This window comes from Rattus norvegicus, chromosome 6 (genome assembly GCF_036323735.1).
Source record: "Rattus norvegicus strain BN/NHsdMcwi chromosome 6, GRCr8, whole genome shotgun sequence".
NCBI lineage: Eukaryota > Metazoa > Chordata > Mammalia > Rodentia > Muridae > Rattus > Rattus norvegicus.
Genome location: NC_086024.1, coordinates 66,996,362 through 67,010,929, shown reverse-complemented (window position 1 = coordinate 67,010,929; position 14,568 = coordinate 66,996,362). Strand labels below are relative to the sequence as shown.

The window sequence follows — 14,568 nt, the reverse complement described above, 5'->3', positions numbered from 1 at the left end:
CTGAGGTTAGAGAATAAAATGAGTAGACACAGGGATGGTGTATTTGTCTAGTGTGTTTGGGAAGTACTAGGAAATCTAGCGTGGGTAGAACACAGGATAAACACAAGGATAGATCACAGTCATAATGGCAAGGTTGGCTTTTATTTAATAAAACTAAAAGGCAGTTAACAATATGTGCAAGAATGACGAAGTGGTTCCTGTAATAGTCAAATAAAAAATGAAGCAAGTCCGAATTTGAAAATAAAACTTATGGGGCTGGGGATTTAGCTCAGTGGTAGAGCGCTTACCTAGGAAGCGCAAGGCCCTGGGTTCGGTCCCCAGCTCCGAAAAAGAGAACCAAAAAAAAAAAAAAAAAAAACAAAAAAAAAACCTTATGGTTTTCTTGCAGTGAAGAGACACAGTGACCAAAGCAACTCTTACAAATGAAAACATTTCATTGGGGCTGGCTTACAATTTCATTGGTTTAGTTCATTATTGTCATGGTGGGAAGAATGGCAGTGTGCAGGCAGACATGGTGCTGGAGAAGCAGCTGAGAGTTTTATATCTTGATCCATAGCATTTGGGAAAGAACCAGTCTAACTGATCTGCTAGGCCTAGTTTGAGCTCAAGCCCACACCCAGTAACAGGCCTACTTCCAACAAGACCACACCTACTCCAATAAGGCCAGTCTTTCTACAATGTCACTCCATAAGAGCCTATGGGGTCATTTTCATTTAAACTACCGCAGAGATTAACTGGGTTAGATTGAGAACATCCTTGGTTTATTATAGTCAAGACAAGAAAATATCTTATTTTAGCCTATTAAGTTTCAAGGAACCCAGCTAGATTTATGCCTATTCAGGAAGAAAATGATATAACTAAAAGAAATAGGAAATTAATATGATATTAACACTTGTAAGATTATTTTTGTATTACTTAAATTGTATATCAACAGAATGTAATGTGGAAACAGTTTGCTTTTGCTTATAGTCACCAATAAAACAGTGTGTGTGTGTGTGTGTGTGTGTGTGTGTGTGTGTGTGTGTGTATAGGTGTATATACCAACTGATTTTAGTATCCTGAAGAAATGAAGTCCAGTATGGTTAAAAATAATCAACATCCCACTTACAAAACATTGTTATTTGGGAACAACTAACATTTATCGAGCACCTCCTATTTTCTAAGTTGCCTATTTTCTATAATGTAACATATTTGTTATATTATAGAATTTTCAGAACCATCAGTCAATAGTGTTTTCCATTGAACAAAAATCTAAGAATGAGACCAATACCACCTTGCTCAAGGTCTTAAGAAGTAACACATTCAGTTGTTCAGTTGTTCTCAGGAAAAAAATCAGCCCATCTTCAACCTATGCCATAACAGTCTTTAGTTTTACATTCATTTCTCTTAAGTTCAATATAGAGTGTTGTGGTGACAGTGTCTTGGAGACTCTGGCACTGCCCTCTGGCCTGGCACCTGTTTCTCAAGGACCACTGCATCTCCACCTTCAAGAACTGGCCCATCCTGAAGGGCTGCTTCTGCACTCCAGAGAGGATGGCAGAAAAGTGTTTTTTGTTTGTTTGCTTTTTTTTTTTTCTGTTTCAAGTTTAAACTGCTGGGAATCAGATGCTGACCCCACAGAGGTGAATAAAGAACAGTCATTCCTCACTATCCAGCAACATTTGAATAACTCTCAGTGAATTTGTGAAACTGGACAAAGATGAAGCCAAGAACAAAAATGCAAAGGAGACCAACAATGAGCAGAAAGAATTTGAAGAAATATCCACCATAATCTTGAGCAGCTGACTGCCTTGCAAGTGAGTCCTTGCTGGGGTGACCTGGACCTGAATGATGTATCACATCCAAACCTTGTGTCTCTTTCACCTGGGAGGTGAGGGTAGCGTGAATTAGGATCAGCAGGAGAATGGAACAAAATCATATACCAAACAAAAACCAATATGGACCAAAACAGTATTTTTACTTAATTTATCACCATCAATTCTCTCTAAAGTCTTAAATAGTTAAAATTTCTTCTTATAAGATACTAAAGTATACTTAGGAGGGAATGTATACTAAGTTATACTATTTTTGATGTAAACTTGATAGAAATGTACTTCAAAAAACATACCTATTAAGAAATAAATACAAACTATGATTTATTTGTAAGATATTATATTTAAAATTAGTGTCAATGAGCTTTTTGGTTTATAAATATAGGTTCATAAACACAGTGTGTTAAGACACTTAAATGGCTATATTATAATGGTGAATCACATATATAAAGTACTGAAATATGTATTTTCTTTCAACTTTAAAGCATCTCTCTTAACAGCTGAGGTCAACTGAAATAAAATGCAAATAGTGGTATTTTCCTTTATATTATAGGTACATAACTACAGTCGAATGGTTACACAACACACAAACTATATTGAGGATAATCTAATAGTTAGTATTAAATTCTAGCCATCATTTACTATTAGTACATATCAACGTGCAGAAACTCTGTTCTAAGCAAATTATCTTCAAAGAAACAGAATACTAATGATATAGTAAATGCTCTTAATTCACAGATTAGGGACCGTGGCTCTCCTTTTCCTCCAGTTCTGAGAGTAGACCACAAAGGCCTTGTACAAACTAGGCAAGTGCTTTATCACAGAACTATATCCCCAGCGTTCTGAGGGTTCAGATACTGGCTTGTTCAAGTCATATGAAAGTAAAATTTCCAGCACTGATGTAGTTGGGCAGTTTTTACATTTTTTTATTATTTAATAAATAAATCTTACCATTTTAACTCTAATAGGAAAATTATCAAGTAATAAAACTGTTTCTTCAGTCAAGCAGCTCTTCTAGTTTCCCCCTTTTTAACAAGCATTCTATGAACACTATGTTGTGTTGTAACATTAGAGCAATTTAATAGCTTCAAAGAACTTTATTTATAGGACAAAGTTCACTTCACATGATTAAGCTGGAAAAGCTTACGCAAAGACCACACCTTAAAAACATCTTTATATCATGCTGACGTCATACATTCTGAAATAGTTCTGCTATCTTGACATTTTCTTCAGATAGCCAGCTCTCCTGTTGTAGTTGGTTTATAATTCATCTTCCTAGATGCTGCTCTTATAGCTCAAAGAGCCTCTCAGGAGACAGCTGTGTCAGACTCCTGTCAGCAAGCACTTCTTGGCATCAGCAATAGTGTCTGGGTTTGGTGTCTGCGTATGGGATGGATCCCCAGATGAGGCAGTCTCTGGATGGGAATCAGAAAGTCCCAGATGCTGGGAAAGAAAGGGCCTCCCAGGACCCCATGGTGATGACATCAACTGAAATACCCTACAGAGGGGAGGGAGAACCTGTTGAGACTATAACTAGAGTTTAGGCATAGCTCCCCACAGTTAAGGGATGGGGTCACCTACCCATCTCCAAAATTCTAACCCAAAATTGCTGCTGTTTAAAGGAAATACAAGGATACAAATGATTCTTAAGACTTAGCTTTTAGGCATACTTCTTTCTCATCTCTCAATTTTCTCTTCTGAGACTTATTTTTATTTTTTCAGCAATATCTTCTCCCTAGAAAATATTTTAAAATCTGAAAAATATATAGACTCTTATCAGTTGGAACCATGAAGCTATAACTTTAAGTAGTATACTGGCCAAACAAATGTATTTAAGCAAGAAACTTCTACTTAGTATATTTTTAATTAATTTTTAAGAGCAGTACACTCTTCAATATATGACAAACATTTTAGGTTTTTAAATGACTGGTATGAAAGCATAACCTATTAGTTAATTTTAATACAATGTATGTATCCAAGTGCTATTTTTTGTTGTTGTTTTAAATGGCTTCATAACAATTTAAATTTTAAATATATTGCCATACTTTTAGTACTGGTACAAATTAGTGTTGTTTTTCTCTCATGCATTTCTCATTAGTAATCTTTTTTGCTTTCTCTACTCAATCACCTTGAAAATCATCCCAGTAATGGGCCACCCTACTCAACTTTACTCCCTCTCCACTCCTTCAATACTTGACAGTGTTCAGGCAAAGAAAAATATTGTTGGGATTACAGTTTGCTTTTAAAAAAATGGATACCCTATCTGATGGCAAGAGAGTCAGGAGTAAAATGGTCACTACACAGGAATTGGTACTTACTGGGAACCTGAGAATCTCACTTCATATTCTTTAACCACTTTTCAATTCTTTCTTTGTAATGTAGAGGAAAAGTGAAATTTTAAAAAAGAAAGAGAACTTTGATGTATTTTTTTAAAGTTTTGCCAAATGATTAGCTTGCATATAATATCTAAGTAATCTATTACTGAGTACTGCAAAAGCAAGAATCTCTGTAACGATCACCAGCAAGCTGAACAAGCTAGGAAGAACAAGCTAGTAAGCAGCACCCCCCATTAGCTCCTGCCCTGCTTAAGTTCGCGTCCTGATGTCCTCTAATTATGAACAGGGATGTTCACCATGCTCTTTAAGAAATCTAGATTTTTCCTGAATAATTTCTCACATTGACTTAATTTTTTTTTTGATATTTTGTTTCACTATTGTCTTAGGGTTTTTACTGCTGTGAACAGACACCTTGATCAATGCAAGTCATAAAGGACAACACTTAACTGGGGGCTGTCTTACAGGTTCAGAGTTTTAGGCCATTATCATCAAGGTGGGAGCATGGTAGCATCTAGGCAGGCATGGTGCAAGAAGAGCTGAGAGTTCTACATCTTCACCTGAAGGCTGCTAGTGACTAACTTCCAGGCAGCTAGAGTGAGAGTCTTAAGCCCATGCCCACAGTGACACACCTACTCCAACAAGGCCATGCTTTCTAATAGTGCCACTTCCTGGGCCAAGCATATACAAACTATCGTATTCCACTCCCTGGCCCCCATAGTCTTGTTTAAACATATGAGTCTATGGGGACCATACCTAAATATACCATGTGTAAAATACATTTAGTTCGACTACCAGTCTCCATAGTCTATACCAGCCTAAAAAATGTTAAAAGTCCAAAGTTCAAGGTCTCTTCTGAGATTCATCACAATCACTTAACTGTAACCCCTAAAGCAAGACAGGAAACCAGCTGGACAAAGTCCAAACTCTGCATCTCCATGTGTGATGTCAAAGTGGTCTTCAGAACTCCAGCTCCTTTTTCATCTTTGTTGACAGCAACAAACTTCTTTCACCTTAGCTGGTTCCACTCTGTTAGCAGCTTTTCTCAGTAGACAGACCATGGCTCTGGCATCTTGAACATCTTGCGGGTTCCAAGGCAACTTCAAACTTACAGCTTCTTGTTTCAATGTCTGAGAACCACACCTGATCTTCTGGGCTCCCCCAAAGAGCATATCTTCTCCAGTTTTGCCCCCTGTAGCACTCTAAGCTCAAGTTGATCCACTCTATAGCACTGCTGTTCTTGGTGTCATCCCATTGTATTGGTGTCTCCAATACACTGGGGTCTTCTGCTGCAACTAGGCTTCACCAATAGCCTCTCATAGGCTTTCCTCATGCTGCCAAGTCTTAGCTTTTTGCATGACCAACCCCTTCAGTCCTGGGCCATCAACTGCAACTGAGGCTGCACCTTCACCAATGACTTTCCATGGCCTCTCACAGTGCCAAGCCTCAGCTGTTCTTCAGGATGCCTTCATATCTTCAAAACCAGTACCACCTGGGTGAATCTTATACATTACCCAGTACAGCTGCAGAAGGAGGTACAATTTTGGCTATCTCTAGTACAGTTTCTTTGTGCTCTCAGAAAACACTTCCCAGAAAATTTCACCTCAGTAATGCTGGTCTCTTCTTTATCACCACTAGTTTCTTAGTTCCAGCTAACAAGCATCAATTGTGCAAGTAATCCCTTCTATTCTTGACTCTAAAGCCAGAGCCACTTAGTCAAAGCTGACTAGTTCTGCTGCTTGTAGGACCTGGAACATGGTCACAGTATCACTAGCTTCCTCTTTTGCAACTCCTTCACTGCCCAAGCTTGGCTGTAGATTGCACTGTATATTGACCTTGAACTCAGAGAGCTGCATGCCAGTCTCCTGGGATTAAAGGTGGTCATCACTACACCTGATTTTGATTAAAGCTTTTCTTCACCTAGAACTTGCTCTGTCCTAGGCTGGCCTTGAACTCAGAGATCTATTGCACTTTATCTCCTGGGATTAACGGTGTGTGCCACCATGCCTGGATCTAAATTTAGCAAGGTAGGATCTTGCTCCAAAGTCTCACTTTCTTAATTCAGTGATATCCTTGAATACATGATTCTGCTCCATTTCACTTACTGGTGCCCCTTTAATGCTCTAACCGTATACTTTATATTTTTCCTTTCTAAACTACGTGATTGTTCAAAATGTTCTTCATGAGACTTAACCAGAGAACAGAGTCTATGTTGGGCATCTCTTAAGACTTCCTTTGTCAATGCAATTAATATAAATATCTTTATCTTAGCTTTAGACAGACTCTTCGGACAAAGGCAAAAAGCAGCCATAGTCTTCACCAAAATACAACAAAAACAGTCTTTATACCACATACTGAAATTCTCTTCTGAAACCTCTTTGGGCCAGGGCTGCATAAGTCAAATCACTCTCAGTAGCAAAGACTTCCATATTCCTACTAGGATAACCCATTAAGCCCCATTTAAAGTAGTCTACTGCTTTCCAAATCCAAAGTTCCAGAATCCACATTCTTCCAAACAAAAGCATGGTCAGGCCTATCACAGCAATACCCATGTCCCTGGTACCAACTTATATCTTAGGTTTTTACTGCTGTAAAACCATGACCACTGCTAGTATGATAAAGGATAACATTTGAAGCTGGCTTACAAGTTCAGAGGTTCAGTCTATTATCATCAAGACGGGAGCATGGCAGTGTCCAGGAGGGCCTGGTGCAAGAAGAGCTGAGAGTTCTACACCTTCATCTTAAGGCTGCTAGGGTGAGGGTCTTAAGCCCATGCCCACAGTGACACACCCACTCCAACAAGGCCATACCTCCTAATAGAGCCACTTCCTAGGCCACAAATATACAAACCATTACAACTATCTTCTGTAATTTCTTTGAATTTTTAAGATAACTGCACTATTAACTTTCCTTTTTCTTTTTGCTTACATGATCTCTCCTATGATGTCCAATGTGGCCTTGAGCTCCCAATTGTCTTGCTTCAGCATCCAGAGTGTTGAGATTATCAATGTGCACCACCATGCCTTGTCCACGGTATGAGCTGAACACTCAATGCATACAAATGAAGTAATAGAGTTTTACTAATTGACCATAGGAAAAAATTGATTCTGAAACTATGCCCTCCATACTGACCAAAGAAACCTGGATGATCTTTTACTTCAACTCTCAGAGCTAGAGCCCTCAGTATTAGGACACTGGGCTTTCAAGTAACCACAAGTTAAAATTTTCTTTTTCCTCCCAGATATGACTGCATTTTGTGGAAGGGATTCAAGGAAACCATTCATGGAAATACCATGCAGTGGGAATTACTTGTGTTTATAATGTTTCATCATTATTGACTGAGCCATTATTGAATAACAGCATTGGGACTAAAGTAAACTGTATTCGCAGAATAAAGTTTGAAGTAGCAGAAAAGTCAGCTTAGCTCCAGGATTTTTTTTTTTTTTTTTTACAAGAGGAAAGGAAATGGATGTTTTAAATACATTGATTTTCACATAACAATATACTCCCTCTTAAGTACTTATCTGTTTACCAGTACAGAAGAGAAATCAGAGGTGCTGAAAGCTTAAGCAAAAGGTCTTTCAGTTACAATGCAAGGGAACCAGGATTTGAACTCGGCAAACCTGGCTTTGCAATCTGACAAACTTGCCTTGGCTTCTGAATAAAACTAAGTACTTACATATTTTTTTTCTGAAATATTTTGTGCTGTCATTCAGATAATATCTATCATGCTCTTTTGTAACTGAAGACATAAAGGGACAAGTTATAACTCCAGTCTGGCAGTTTTCAAGGTTGCTTATATTTTTTTGGCCTCAGTTTTCGTAGGAGAAACAGGGTTGTGGGCGTTGAGAGTTGGCTCAGTGGTTAAGAGAATTTCCAGCTCTTCCTAGAGGTTCTGAATTCAATTCCCAGCAACCAGATGGTGGCTCACAACCATCTATAAGGGGATCTGGCAGGGTGGTGTACATGGAGATAGTGCACTCACATAAAACAAATTAATAAGTATAAAAGAGAGAGAGAGAGAGAGAGAGAGAGAGAGAGAGAGAGAGAGAGAGAGAGAGAGAGAGAGAGGGTTTTATTCTACCTGTGTGATCAACCTCATAGGAACCTCACCTTCCCACATAGCGGCTCAGATGTACTTTAAACATACCTACTGTTGAAATGAGGTCAGCTGAGGCACGGAAAGGGCTGCAAAAGCCCGAGCACCCTGCAAACTTTGCTGTGTTAAACCAACACAGAACGGTCTCGCCTACAAAGCAGTGTAAGAAACAGTGGGCTCACGCCTTCTGGGGAATTGAGGACTAACAGATGACGGATAAACCGTTTAAGTGTGAGACTGAGTTTTCAGGTCACCTGGCCACTTACGAATAATAGCTCATCTTCCGGTCACGACCGCGAGAGCGATGGCCACGCAGTAGCGAAGTTTTCCGCCCGCGAGGGGCGCCAGAGAGCACTGTTCTCTAGGCGGGGCCGCAGGGCCAGGCTCACCATTTACAGCGCCTGCGCAGCGATGCGCCCCAGGGAAGGATGAGGAAATCGTCGACTCACTTCCGTTTCCTCACATTTAGCACCGCCCCCTGGAGGGTGGCAACGGAAGTGACGTAGGGATCAAACGGCAACAACAGTTTTCCACGTGCGCGTAGGGCGCCAAAGTCAGGTGGGCCGACGGGAGCCAATGGGGAAGCGTTTCGTGTAGGTCTTCTCTAGAGGCGGTTGTGCCAGCAACAGGCTCCCGCCAGTAGTGAGCGGGCCGAACAGGACGAAGGTTGCTCGGCTGTTAGAGGCGAGGTCGGAGCGTGTGCGGCGAGGGTGAGGGAGCCGGAGCCGGAGCCGGAGCCGGAGCCGGAGCCGGAGCCGGAGCCGGGCCGCCGCGGTTTGGAGAAGCTGCGTCGGGGCGCACGGGTAAGGACCTGGGAGGGCGGCGCTTGAGTCGCGTCCCGCTTTGTGTGCCGGCTTGGCCTTGGTGTCCTACGGTTGCTCAGTTGCTTTGGGCAGCGAAGCGCGGTACCCCGAGATGGTTGCGTCACAGCCGGTGCTTAGGGTGGGGTTGGGGTCAGCTTCCCCGGGGCCGGGCCGGCGGAGCTCGCCGGTGGGGTCGGAGCAGGCAGTTGCCGCACTGAGTGGAGTGGGCCGGGATGCCGGACCGACCCAATGGCAGGGTCGGGGAGGACGTTCCCATTGTTTAAACCGAGTGAGTTTGATGGAGTGGCTAGGCCACTAAAACATCTCCAGTGTTAGCTTGAAGTGGGCAGAATCTCGTTTATTCTTCACCTAGCCGCCTTGCTGTCAGTTGTCGACTAGCCCTTTTTACTAGCGAACAATCGCAGTCTCTGCCGTCCACCGGACATGCTCTGGTTACATTAAGTTAAAAAAATATTGTGTACTTATTTTTAGTCAGGGGTAGATTTGGCTGCCCTGGAACTCACTATGTAGGTCTTGAACTCAAAGCGATCCGCCTGCCCCTGCCTTCTGAGTGCTACGATTAAAGGCGTGGGGATTAAAGGCATGGGGCACTACGCCAGGCTTCTGCTTGAGTTCTTTAGACCCAGAGGTTGTACCTAGTACGCGTGACTATGACTAATTCTCAGGAAAAAAGTAATCTACCTGCTAATTATGCTTAGAATAGGCCACAGGAGAGGTTGGCTGGCAGTTTCCCCAAACCATAGTGCCTTTTTCATCAGCCTTGTTATGTCATCATAGGTCATTAAGGACTTCTGTAGTACAGCATTCAAAAAAGCAAGTAGATACATTTCATCTTGAGTCATTATGTTATCAGTAATTCTTAGGTAAAACTTTGTGTTTTAAAGAGAAACTCTAAGAAATCTGGGAAACCTAACTTCTCCAAAGTACAAACTCTTTTCTTCCTCTTGTAGCCCAGCTTTCATAGCAGTATTAAATTTTATTAATCGTGAGCCTTGAGCAGAAGTTACTTAACGATATTTCTAAAGTATTTGGGAACTTAGATTTATGAAAACAGACTAATTTAACCCCTTTAAGAGCAAATAGATTTCACAAGTTTAAGAAAAAAAATTTCCTTCCCCACCTTTGCCTTTCTGGTGAAGTTCTAGCCAAGCATAGAAAAGACAGATTTTTTTTTTTTCAATGATTGGTTCATATTCTAAAACTAAATGTGGTAGTGAAGACAGCACTGAGAAAGGAAGATGCTGTCTTAAATAATCTGAACAGGCAAACAAAAGTTCATCACCAACATAAATTGTAGAAATTCTAAGCCATCCAAAGAAAGTATCAATTTTATCTTTTCAGAAGATAAGCAAAGTCTTGCTAAGAGACTCTTAATATCAGACAGCACAAGAACATGACTATATGGTACTATGTGTATAACAACTTGATGCTGTCTTTTACACCAAAGGTTTATTGAGTTTGATTGTTTTTTTAAGATTCCTTCCTTGGATTTAAAAAACAAAACAAAACAAAACATTGTTTTCTTTCTTAGGTTATTAGAAATGGCAACTCCACAGTCAGTTTTCGTCTTTGCCATCTGCATTCTAATGATAACAGAATTAATCCTGGCCTCAAAAAACTACTATGATATCTTAGGTGTGCCAAAGTCAGCCTCAGAGAGACAAATCAAAAAGGCCTTTCACAAATTAGCCATGAAGTACCACCCTGATAAAAATAAAAGCCCTGATGCTGAAGCAAAATTCAGAGAGATTGCAGAAGGTAAGTAAATGATTTCTTCCTGATATCTCACGGGTATTTATAGTAAGGGGAATGGTAACTGATAATTTTGTGGGAGAGATGTTATGGAGATGGGAGAGGTGGTATATAGGATTTTGTAGTTTGTTAGAAAAATACCTGGTTCCTGAATAAGTAAATTAATTGTGGTAGGTCATTTTATTGTTTTACAGTTCTAAAAATGTTGGCAGTGTACCATTTATCTTTTTTTGTTATTTATGAAACCACTCTGTATAAAAAGGAGTGTTAGAAAACCAAAATTATCAATTGACTTAAGAAACTTAATTTATTAAGTATTGACTTAATATAAAAAAGTAGCTTAAGTTTCTTCATTTCATCTACATTTAAAGCCAGTGGTATTTAAAAATATGTAAAGAACATTCTGTCATAATACTAGTTCTAAAACAAACCATACATCATGGACATTAAGTAGTTAATGGTGAATGGGCTTATGTAGAGAGTTGGAATTAAACATTTACTTCAACATGGTAAGAAAGTAAAACGGATTTTTCTATTAGTTGAATACATTTGATGATTTATTTTTTAATATGACAGTTAATACCTGCCTTGTTTTACAACTTTTATTTTAGCTTTATTTTTATTTGTAATAGTTTGTGATATGAAACACATAAGTTGAAGTCATGTATTTGAAGTTTGTATAATACAGTTTGGAATATCTTATCTTCAGTTCCTAAAAGGCTTTTTATCTGTTTCAGCATATGAAACACTCTCGGATGCCAATAGACGGAAAGAGTATGATATAATTGGACACAGTGCTTTTACTAATGGCAAAGGACAAAGAAGCAATGGAAGTCCTTTTGAGCAGTCATTTAACTTCAATTTTGATGACTTATTTAAAGACTTTAATTTGTTTGGTCAGAACCAGAACACTCGGTCTAAGAAGCATTTTGAAAATCACTTCCAGACACGCCAGGATGGTTCCAGTAGACAAAGGCATCACTTCCAGGAGTTTTCTTTTGGAGGTGGATTGTTTGATGATATGTTTGAAGACATGGAGAAGATGTTTTCTTTTAGTGGCTTTGATAGCACCAATCGACGCACAGTACAGACTGAAAATAGATTTCATGGATCCAGCAAGCACTGCAGGACCGTCACTCAGCGGAGAGGGAATATGGTTACTACGTACACCGACTGTTCAGGACAGTAGTTGGATCTTTTCCTGTGTCCACTAAGCCCACCTAGTTTACTCTTCCTCACTATGTCTGATGAAAAAAGTTTTCTGTGAACTAGTTTGGCATGATTTCACTTATGTTAAGCAGTTTGTTATTAGGTATTTCATATATTGAAATTTTTTTTTTTTTTTAACAAAACACATTCAGCTAGTAAACAATTCTAATTTTCCTGATTAGGAAAAGTTCTTTTGAAAGATCATTTGAAAGATAGATTTTCCTCTTTACCTGTCCTTTGGCTCATTAATTTGCCCCTCCCTCCCCCAACAAAAAAAGAAAATCCCAAACAACTCAGTTAGCCCAACATACTTAATGATTAAATAATGATTAAATTTTAAGTTATCATAGATTTGCATTGTATGAACTTGAATAATATTTGCAGTGAAACCTCTGGGAACTTAAAACTACACAGCCTATGGTCCCTGTAACTCGGGCTACTAAATGTATATGAAGCTGTAATTGAGTCATTTAGTGAAGACCACCATTGTTTTTGGCTCTTTGCCACTGAAAGCTTTAGAAAGTGATGGTTTGATGTCTATCACAGAAAGATTCCTCTTCTACAGGAGAATTGGTGTGATGGGGATGATTGTATTGCACGTAGTTAAGCTGAAGAAAGTTTAAAATTTATAAACTATTGCCAAGAAATTGTGTTTTAGTAATGGGCTAATGATTTTGTATGATCAAAATCATAGCTTTGTAAACTTCTTTTTGAATATTTTTGTTTGTTGACTTTCTAGGTCTTCGTATGAATTTGTTTTTTGTTTTTGGTGTGTGTGTGTGTAGTTACTCTGTTGCACTTATCTTTATCTAGAGATTGACTAATACCTCATTCTTTTTGTAAAAGCAGCCAGTAATTTCTGTGCAACCTTACTATGTGCAATATTTTTAAATTTTAAGAAACGTGTGCTTCTTTTGTTGTTAGAGTTATTTCTTTAGTTCTGCACTTTTCCATGTTATACTCCATATGAGTATTAATCCTATGGATGCATATGAAAACTAGTAATGTCTCATACAATATTGTGTGTGAGTGAGAGAAACTATAAATATTTACAACCTGATCTCCAGTGTTGTTCTTTTTTTTTTATATATATTTTTGGGATGTACAGTATGTATAAAATGAAACATTCTGATCATAGGCCAAACATACTCTTGAAGTTTTACCTAACCTGAAATTTCCCCAAATGATCTTATTTCCATTTGGTAGCTTCTGTTGTGTTACTGTCTCATATTTCAGTACCTTGGAGGTTTTATTATCTATAATTTTTGTGTATTTGCCTTTTTGAGAGCAAGTGTTGTACCACAAGTCCTTTTGTGATTAGGACTGGTTAAGAAAAAGCAGACTTCATAAACCTTTGTCACCATTGAGAATGACTCCTCCCCTCCACATACATGACACATGAAGTACTTGGAATGATTCTAAGATATGCAAGGCATACATTCTACCACTAAGCTACATTACTAGCCCTGTCCATCTTTTTTTTTTTTTTTTTTTTTTTTGTTCAGCCAGGTTGTCGCTTGAGTCTTTATCATACCACCTAGACTTGCTGGCTAGTCAGGCTTCCAGGGTCTACCTTGTCCCCACTTGTTAATGAGTTACAGGTACTGAGTACCCATGAGTACTGTGGGTCTGAATTCAGGTCCCCATGCTTGCACTTTACCTGCTCTGCAGTTTCTCCAGCCTCACTTTAGGATTTTTTAAGAAAAATAGATATATTCATGATCTTATTTCTTAGATGTTATATCTGTTACTTGATAGTAATAGCCATATCTTGAAGTTGGGCCAAAAATCATATTTATATAAATCCTTTAAGACTAATTGATAAAAAATATCTCATTTTCAAATATTTGCAAAGGATGAATTATTTTCATATTGTTAGCATATCTCCTCTAAGGCCTGATGAGGATAATTTTTATTCATTGCGAGTTCTGAATATTTTGATCCTCTTGAGAATTGAAGGTTCCTCCTTAGGTGTGGTAGTACATGACTAATCACAACTCTCCAGAAGCTGAGCTAGTAGTATCCCAAATTTAAGGCCAGCCTGGGTTATACATCAAAATCTTGCCGTAAGCACCAAAATGGTTTGTGCGTTCCTAAGATAACTTTAGTTTCTTGAAAAATTTTTGTTGAGCAGTTAAAACAACTTAATAGGAGACTGAGATCATTGTCAAGCAAAATAAAGAGATTGATAAATTACTATTCAATATGTCTCAGCATTTTGTATACAGGATTATGTAGGATTTTAAAATTACATTTATTTGTGTAGAAGTGTGTCCATACCATGGCATGTGTGGAAGTCCAAGGACAACTTGTAGTTTTGTCCTTTCACTGTGGGAGTACTAAAATTACCAGGAATTGAACTCATACAGCTTGGCAGCAAAGGACCTAGTATAGCTATCCTTATATTAGAGTTCAAACCCACACTGACTAAAAATATTAAAAAGGACACATCATATTTATAAAAGTTCAAGAAGGTACAACAAAATTAGGTGCACCTAATTTTGGAAACAAAAAGGAGATAGTTTTTGTTTCCTACCAGA

At 38.8% G+C, this 14,568-nt stretch overlaps 1 protein-coding gene and 1 long non-coding RNA gene across 15 annotated transcripts; one reads left to right on the top strand and one right to left on the bottom strand.

Moving 5' to 3' along the window:
- Positions 1 to 2,893: 2,893 nt before the first annotated feature.
- On the bottom strand, positions 2,894 to 10,138 carry LOC120103526 (uncharacterized). 13 transcript variants are annotated; one of them, XR_005505896.2, is made up of 3 exons: positions 8,295 to 10,138; positions 7,073 to 7,191; positions 2,894 to 3,565 (listed from the first exon to the last, which is right to left on the bottom strand). It is a non-coding gene; the product is annotated as an uncharacterized LOC120103526 (long non-coding RNA). The 13 variants fall into 13 exon arrangements; XR_005505898.2 differs by having other exon boundaries at positions 2,894 to 3,546; XR_005505897.2 differs by having other exon boundaries at positions 7,073 to 7,184.
- Dnajb9 (DnaJ heat shock protein family (Hsp40) member B9) lies at positions 3,559 to 13,088 on the top strand. 2 transcript variants are annotated; one of them, XM_039111791.2, is made up of 3 exons: positions 3,559 to 7,177; positions 10,599 to 10,825; positions 11,557 to 13,088. In XM_039111791.2, exons 1-3 carry the CDS (start codon positions 7,152 to 7,154, stop codon positions 12,006 to 12,008), a joined length of 705 nt encoding a protein of 234 aa, XP_038967719.1. In that variant the 5' UTR covers positions 3,559 to 7,151; the 3' UTR covers positions 12,009 to 13,088. The 2 variants fall into 2 exon arrangements, with proteins under 2 accessions (XP_038967719.1, NP_036831.2); NM_012699.3 differs by lacking the exon at positions 3,559 to 7,177 and adding an exon at positions 8,879 to 9,046.
- The last annotated feature ends 1,480 nt before the right edge of the window (positions 13,089 to 14,568 follow it).

What these genes read in the sequence shown, in the direction of transcription:
- Dnajb9 (XM_039111791.2), top strand. Translation starts at nt 7,152, where the DNA reads ATGTGCACCACCATGCCTTGTCCACG. An exon ending in ACCACCATGCCTTGTCCACG is followed by an intron (nt 7,178 to 10,598) that starts GTATGAGCTGAA and finishes TTTCTTTCTTAG; the next exon opens with GTTATTAGAAATGGCAACTC. An exon ending in ATTCAGAGAGATTGCAGAAG is followed by an intron (nt 10,826 to 11,556) that starts GTAAGTAAATGA and finishes TATCTGTTTCAG; the next exon opens with CATATGAAACACTCTCGGAT.